The 8,577-nt window shown below is 41.9% G+C and overlaps 1 protein-coding gene across 1 annotated transcript; it reads right to left on the reverse strand.

Annotated features, from left to right (window-relative positions):
* Nucleotides 1-2,968: 2,968 nt before the first annotated feature.
* On the reverse strand, nucleotides 2,969-7,557 carry RGS2 (regulator of G protein signaling 2). The gene is made up of 5 exons (XM_032226696.1): nucleotides 7,400-7,557; nucleotides 5,631-5,732; nucleotides 5,465-5,526; nucleotides 4,342-4,508; nucleotides 2,969-3,187 (listed from the first exon to the last, which is right to left on the reverse strand). The coding sequence occupies exons 1-5, from the start codon at nucleotides 7,507-7,509 to the stop codon at nucleotides 2,993-2,995; spliced, it is 636 nt and encodes a 211-aa protein (XP_032082587.1). The 5' UTR covers nucleotides 7,510-7,557; the 3' UTR covers nucleotides 2,969-2,992.
* Nucleotides 7,558-8,577: the final 1,020 nt, after the last annotated feature.

Here is an 8,577-nt window from a genome sequence, read left to right on the forward strand (position 1 = left end):
TTCCCCATCTTAGTGGTTTCTAGTGATTTTTGAGGAGGCTGAAAATTTAAGGAGCATAACTTTAAAAAAGCCTAGAAAATCCATGGTATTAAGAGGCTTAAACCACACCTTTCTCCTTTGTTGCTTCCAAGCACAGAAGGGGGAAAAAAAAACTTGGTTGAAATTTAGGTCACTGTTTTTCAACCTCAGAAGAGTATTACGGTTGGGCAATGTTGGGAGTTTAAGTCCGTACATTTTAAAGTCGCCTGTTTAGGATATGTCTCGGTGTCTCAGTGTTGAGAATTACACAAACATATTATGAGAGACTTTTTAAAAATAAAATCTCTATTTCAACCTGTTATAGCCCAGCAACAGCCTGTGCTGCGTTCTAATTGGTCGGGCGAAGCACAGCCTGTGATTGGTGGTTGTAATGACAGTTAAATGACAGTTGGTACCTGAGAGTATAAATACTGTGACAGTTGTAACACATTCTGAATCGCTTGTCACCTACTAATAAACATCTTACTCTCTGATTCCATGGCTCTTGCTTCGTTCCCTCACCACACACAATATTTAACACAACCCAAAGTAGCTCAATGAGAAATCAGTTTTAGTACACAAGATCTTTCTGCACTGACCAAGGTTTAGGCCTATCTCCTGGCGAACTGGGAATTTGACACCTGGAATGTACCACTCATGGAGCAAATGAGGATTTACATGTGATGAAATAGGATATAAACACACATCACATATTTACATGCGATGAAATAGGATACAAGCACAGCAATTTCCATACTTTCTAGGCACTCTCCTCCCCCACTCGCCCATCTATGAAAGGAATGCTTTGTCAAAGATTAGAATCTAATCTGATATATTAGTCATGGTGTTCCCACACTCTGAAATAGTGAACCCTGAACCCTAATTGTGTTGCTCCACAAAGCTTTAAAGATTTCCATCCTGCATCTCCAAGAACAGGTGAACAGAAGTGGTCTTCTCCCAATCTTCGTTCTCAATTGTTCGCTAGAACAACAGGATACCTCTTACTTTGTATGACAATTGAAAATTGCAGAGAATGATCCCTTCCCTTCTTTCAGATTACCTGACAGGACTGTCACCCTATGACAGTGGTTCCCAAACTTGGCAACTTTAAGACTTGTGGACTTCAACGCCCAGAATTCTCCAGCCAGCTCTGCTGGCTGGAGAATTCTGGCAGTTGAAGTCCACAAGTCTTAAAGTTGCCAAGTTTGGGAACCACTGTCCTATGATGACAAGGCATCCAGCTGATTTTTAATCAAGTGCTAAAGTCAGGTAAGCTTTGCTGATAACTGCTCACAGGACCATGAAAGCATCTGGCAAGTACTTACCTTAAGAGCAAAACTTTGACGTGACTTAGCTAGGACTTAATTAAAAGTCAGCTGGATACCTATCGTCAGCTTAAATCCCCAATTGCATCCCAGCAATTGTGCCTTCTTACAATCCATTCTACCATCCTCGGGGCAGTGGTGGGTGCCGATCTCATCCCAACCGGTACGCTGCGCATGGGGCCGGGCATCCGAGTTGGGCACACACGCTGTGAGCACATGCACACGCCACCACCCTGCGACACCATTGCTCGGCAGAGGTTGCGCCGCCGATGCACGGTGCGCGTGTGTGTGCAATTGGCCTATTTGCTTCAAAAACTGGTAAGTAATATGGGCGGGTGGGTGGGCCAAACGAGCCACCATACTGGTACTGTGGCCGCTGTTCCCAGCTACTACTGGTATGGCTTTACCAGGATGTACCCCCCAGAACCCACCACCACCTCAGGGTATTATTCATATTTTAAATTTTGTGATGTTCACGGATGATTCTGCAGCCAGTGTTTTCTTGACATTTCATAGAAAATGGAACTACGGTGCTTTACCCTGGGTTTGCCATTATATATTGTCACGGGAAATAGCTCAATCTTTTTGCTTCAGCTGGCTGTTGGTCAAACAAACCACTGGAGCAGTAAAACCACCTTCTAGTGGCTTTCTGATTTTACCCATCACACTGAGATAAATCACTGAGTGGTTGTTGAGCTCAGCCTATGCAATCCACTCCCCCCACCCCCCCCCTCCAGCCCCAGAGAAATGAAGAGAGGTTGTTCTTAATAAAATAAAAATAATTTATTGAAACATCCGCTTCTCAAAACAGAAGATGACTTCACTGAAGCCTCTCCTTAAAGTCAGCACGTTGAACATTGACAGGAGTGTACAACAAGCTCTCTATATATAAACACAAACACATACACAGCATTCATTTGAATTCCAGACCAGGGTTTTTCTCCATATGGTGCATGCCCAGACTGAATTTGTCCCCAGCCAATTAGCAGATCATCATGATGATCTGCACGTTAAATCAATTAGGTAATTGCTCTTATCTCGATGAAATCATACCACAATATTGGTATTTGCTGTAACAGTCACGGGGCAATCTGCTCCCTCTGTACAAAGCTGCATGATCTTCAGGGAACAACCTGCATAGGGAAGCTGATACATCGAGGGTTACATACTGCTGGCTATTTAGAAACAATTTTTCCAAGCATTTGTCAGGTCTCACAAAAGGTCAGCCTGCTGGAAGAGTCCTAGAGCTTGTTTATTGTTTAAATATACACAAGAGGGCAGGGGTTTTTTCTTATGAGCATCAGCATTATCCAGGTTCACGAACAAAGCTGGGCGACCCACAGCAGTCCAATGCTGCACGAGACATTACAGAAACGTACATGGGGAGGAAAATCAGCTTTCCTTAGTAACTGGCCAGCAGTTTGTGTGGTTACCTTTAAACATTAACAGGGCAACTTGCCAGTCTGCCCAAGTCAACCATAGTTCCGTCCAGGTGAGTAACTGTAACTGTAAATTGCCATTTGGGCAGGAGATCCTCTGCATTCAGTTCATCGGACGCACTGAGCCAGCAAAGACACAAACATGGTCCTCTTTCCTTCATTTGGCAAGTTTATTCTTTGGATATTTCTTCCCCTTCCTGCGTTGTGAGTTCATGTCTCCTGAGAGTCTCTGCTGATCGGTGACTTTCTGCACAGTCCCTGGTAGAACTCAGATTCTAGGAAGCGAGGGTAGGAATTGTTCTCCATCAAACTATAAACTCTCTTCTGGGCTGCACTGAAGCAGGTGTGTGTGGCTTCTCCGATGCTCTGAGCAATGCTGCTTTTGGTCTGAAAGTCTATGTTGATCTGTAAGACAAGAAGAAATTCGTAAGGATACTGTTTCACATATGGCTGGATATTGGATCCTCAAGCTAGGCTCATTCCCCCATCATCAAATAATCAGAGGCCAATTGCTCTACATTCTCTGTTGGCCAAAGCAAATCTATAGGGAAGAACAGTTGTTTTTTAAGCAGTCTTCTCCATTCTGGTATCCACCTACATGATACTCTCCAAAATCCATAGCATTCTGAGAACTGAGGTCCAACTCCTCAGGGAGCTCAACCAATCTCATTGTACGTATGTTGTGCACTGGCATTAAAGTATTATTATTATCAAGAAGGCTGCTTTAAAGCAATTTAAAGTAGACAAGAGCCACACTGTGAGTGATAATTTCCTTGCCTCTTGCCAAATCCTCCTGCTGCAGTAATCATGATCCTCAGCTTTTAAAAATGTGCATCGTGGTTCTATTTGTAAAACTATTGGATTTATGCAATGTTTTAATTTTGATCCAGAAAAGGTGCTTCAAAAATTGAACAAGCAACTCGTTAAAACAAATACAACTGTTAATTGTTGTACTACAGTAACTGTGCCAATACTTTGAGAAAGTTTTTGCATTGTCCACAGAACTCTGGAAATACATACGTGCTAGTATTCACACTTCTGCATATTCTGAAGCACTGTTTCCAAATCCTAAAGCATTGCACAACTCTAATAGTCACTACTGAAAAAAAATTGTACATATGTCTTTGCGAATTCAATATTTTCTTAAGTCTTTTATTATATAGAAGAATTGTTATTCCTTTCCAAATTCCTGCCATTCATCCTAAACCTATAGCACTGTATTGACATAGAAAGTTATAGAATGCCATGCCAACTTCAGAAGTAGTAAAAGGTGAGAGAATCTTGGTAGCTTTTGAGTGGCATTTTCAAGCATAGACATTTTCTCAAAATTCAAAATTATTCCTACAGGCAATTCTACATATATAATGGAACAGAAATCTAAAAAGGAATCTTGTTACTAGAATTATAGCTACAGTTTAAAATTTATTAACCATTTTCTGTTAAGAGAATTCCTCTTTGGAATAATTCTCAGCTCTTTATTAGTGAAACCAAAAGCCTGAGAACATTTCTTTGGTTTAATTGAAGTAATGAAAAAGAGCAATTTAAGTCAGTTTACTTGCCTCCTTAGGCGCTTCTTTTTCAATGAAGTCACTGTAAATCTTCTTAGCTTTAGCTGTCAGTTTATGTGGGGACTTGATTTTCTTGTAATCCTCACAGGCCAGCCAGAAGTCAATGTTTTCTTCACAAAACTCGGATTTCAGGAAAGCTCTGAAAGCTGCCAGACCATCTACAAAGAAATGTGAAAAAAAGATCAATCCATGCAAAGCATCCCAGGAATGTTGTAGATGCAACACACATTTTTTTCCTTAGATTTTTCTGTCTATCCCTCTTCTAAATTGTTTAAGAAAGATGTACCAGAACAAGTCAGAAAGAACATGAGTAAGCTGAAGTAGCTGGCCAATTTTTACAAGTTAAAATTTAAACAATTGTGTTCCTTTGTTCGCATTTCTCTTTTGGACTTTGATAGCATGTGTTAACCTTTGAAGTGGAGAACATGTTTATGGAAGAGCTATAAACTCTTGGAAGACAGCCACAATGGAAAGAGTGACCCAAGGCCACTAGGCAGCAAATAGGATGCAATTAAAAAGTTTAACAGACTTCTTTTGCGTAGCTGACAAGCTAAACAGAGCTTCTGTCTCTTTAATCAAAGCGTGCATCACGGTTGTTTAAAAAGAACTGCTGTGCAATGTGTTTTTATTTAAAATAACTGTTGAAAAAAAAAATCAGCCCTGGAATCTGATGCAGTATCAAGTAGCTAGGATCCATTTAAAGAGAAGAATGAGACCTTAAGGATTCTGAGACTTAAAATTTCACCTAAAGTTGGGACCCTTTCATTTCCAACTCTATAACTACTGATGGGAGTTTTTAAACCTATGTATGTTAACTGCAAGGCCAACTAAAAATGCAGAACACAATTGCAGAAATACAAAACATAGGCGGCTACTTCACAGAAAGCATCTGGGAATTTTGCCAAAGGAAAGGGGGGGGGCTTTTTCTTGCAATCTGGGGCCCGGAGAATTAAAGACTAAACTAGGAATAAGTATTATTACCCAATGCAAACATACATGAGAATTCTCACTAACTACGATTCTGGTTCATTCCCTGCTGGATCGCTTTTCCTGAAAACTAGCTTTCTAAAAGTGGCAAACATGTTTGTCTGTTAATTTTTTTAGGGCAACTTACATCTGCTAGCTAGAAGTTCATCAAATGTTTCTGACCACAGCTGAGCTTCTTCAGGAGAAGGTCTGTGAAAAAAGACAAAATTGTTTTAAGGTTTGTGAATGGGCAAGGATTCTATAAATAATTTTACTACATAAAAATTCATCAATGTGAAATATGAAGTACATACCTAAAACATGTCTTCTGTTGTCCTTTCTTGTTCGCCTTTGCACTGGTAGAATTGGAGGAATTCTGCAGAAAGTAATTCAATCTTGCTTTCCAATCTTTTAGGCTAAAATTAAGGGGGAAAATATAAATAAGTTCAAATGTCCTTTTACCAAAAATGCCATATAGTTTAAATATGTAGCCAATAACTGTAGATGGAATTCAGCTTGCATTAACATTAGCAGAGCTTGGTTATAGCATTGGTTTCCCAGATCGATTTGGAAATTTACTAACTACAGCTAGTAATAACTAATGCACATGCACATCTTCATCCCCCCAGACATGAATTATGTGAAGTTATTAACCATATTTAAGAAATATTATACAGCAATGCTATGAGTTTCTTGATGCTTACTAGCCCCATTCATTTGCAAGAGAATTCTTACACATTATTTGTGGCAGTGAACCAACAATAACTGTTCCAGAATAGAGATTCAGTACTCAATAGTATGTTCTAAGGTTTATTGCAATATATTTAGAGCCGAAATTTTGCTATAAACTATTAGAAAGGCAACATATGAAATCCCATTCATTTTCGTTGTTCTATATTCTGAACCTTATCCTTAACTTCCAAAGTAAAAGTTTTTGCATGCTGCAGGCTGCCTAATATAGGATTAGTTTTAGATCAGTCATAATTATCACATTCTGCAGAAACAAATTATTTTTTCTCTGCTCCTTTGCAGACAATTTTAACTCTTTGCAGAGATTAGTAGTGAATCAAAATCACTCATCTGCAGGACTTTAATAGTTCATATAATCAGCAAAAACCAAGGAAGAGTTCATCACACAAGCAGCTCTCACCACCTTCCAGGCTTAATGGAAAAAATCTACCTTATTTACTTAAGAGCTGGGCTAGTGGCCAAACCATATGACTCAATGCAATTTTAAAAAGAGGAAATTTAAAAAGCAACATTGCCTCCAAAGAATTGTAGCCCTTTAAGCGAATTAGAATACTGGCAGAGCAGAAATTAGAGGGAGGACTTCCTTCATTTCATTCTTTTTAAATGCTTCCAAAGCAACTGGATGCACCTTCGTGCACTCTTATTTTCCTTCTGTTCCACAGCATGGAAGCACAAGAGGAAACGCTTGTCAGCCTCCGTTGTTTTAATGCATCATGCAGGCAACACCTATGCATACAAACTTGAGATGCGGAAGGTGTCGACAGCCAAAAATTAATTCATTGAGATTAGTCATTTGGGGTACATCAGGCACATTTCCTGCACTTGAAATATCGATGCAATAAATCAGCTGCTTGACTGATGGTTCCACCTATTGCGCAAAGGCGAAGAGCCCGGGATCCCATAATGCAAGCAAGCCATAAAGAAACTAAGGTTGACATTCTCTTGCTGGACGAGGATTCATAGGCGGTCTCAGCATTGTCTCCCTCTCCCTTTACTCCCCGGCAACTTTAGAAATGCGCTCATTCCAGCACTGCAGCGCCGGGGAAAGCTCTCGAACCAGCAAAAGCCCTTCATTTAAAACCTGCTTCCAAATTGGCCGGAAGGGGGAAAAACAAAGTTTATCTCCCCGAGGCTTTTCCCAAACCAACGAAGCAATTCCTGTTTAACTCTGGCAAAGACTGTTCGTTTCAACTCTACTCTATCCAAGCCAATGGGCTCTGGTGGGACTGCAATAAACTGCACTGAGTTGAGTAAAAGATGCTGATTGCAGCCTTGGAGCCCTCCTTTCCCCCCCTCCTTTCCCCCCCCTTTTGCTTTCGGTTGAAAGACTCACATGGTCTTCTTCATCTTGCCCTTCTTCTCCTCTTTGCCCTGGCAGCGGCTGGCGCTTCTCTCCATTCGGCTGCGGTCGTGCTGGAGCGCCAGGAACAGGACACTCTGCATGCTCTCCCGCTACGGAGCAGCCGTCTCCACCCGACCGGAGGCTTTCGGCTTCCCTCGCCGCCGCGGGTCCCTCTTATAGGCGGCAGGCGGGGCTCGGAGCGGCCCCCTTTCGCCCGCTGATTCGCTTCTCCCGAGGCCCGTCGAGCGGCGCCTCCCATATCAGGCCTTTGCCCAGGAGACGCGCGGCGAAGGGCTGCTCTGACGCCAAGAGCCTCTTCTCTCCCCCTCGGGCTCTGGAAGCGCCGCTTGGGCCAAGGTTCCCTTTCCCCCCCTTCCTTCCCTTCGTCTAAAACGGCGTTTTCCTTTCATTTTTTTTTAAATTTTAAAAATAGAGCTTTTGAAATAGTTACAACTTTGGCTGTCGGAGTAAAAATAGGCGTCCGGAAAAACCCTCTGCAAATTGGGAGATGCAAAATCCATTTTTGCTTGTTTCTTTTTTTGGGGGGAAGGCTATTATTTTTTGGGGGGTGTTTTGTTTTGCAGGCAGGTGACTTGCCCAAAGTCTATTCAAAGAGAAAATTGAATTGAATTTATTGCACTTATATGCCGCCCTTTTCCCCAAAGGGGACTCCGATGTGAACCAGTTTCACTTGCGCGTTTTTAGTGCACGAGGATTAATCCTCGAACAAACCAAGGTTGCTGGTTTCATAGGTTTGCCATTAGCAAAGAAACATTTGCTAGGATCACTACAAGGATCTCCTCAGCCAATGTGGGTTTTGCAGGCTGAGGCTGTTGGGCTCCTGGCAATAATAAGCCCCAGCCGATTCATCTTTGAGTTCTTTAGAGAGATTTTAAGAGAAGGAGGAGAGGGAGCGAGGGAGAGGGAGAGATTGAGATTCGTGACAAAATCCAGAGGTTACGGGAATGAGCGTTTTGATCTTGGTCTAGAACACGTTGTTATGTGTCGATTATTTTACACAGCCCTCGCTTCCCCTTCTGGTGTTTCCCAAATGCCTGCCAAAAAGGACAGAAGTGATAGATGTGGGAAAGTACTTGGCTCTGGGTGTTGATTTTGGAAGTAAACCACTCCCGCCCCTGCCCACCCACCCACCCACTCCCACATCAAAC

The sequence above is a fragment of the Thamnophis elegans genome, chromosome 11, assembly GCF_009769535.1.
Source record: "Thamnophis elegans isolate rThaEle1 chromosome 11, rThaEle1.pri, whole genome shotgun sequence".
Taxonomy (NCBI): domain Eukaryota; kingdom Metazoa; phylum Chordata; class Lepidosauria; order Squamata; family Colubridae; genus Thamnophis; species Thamnophis elegans.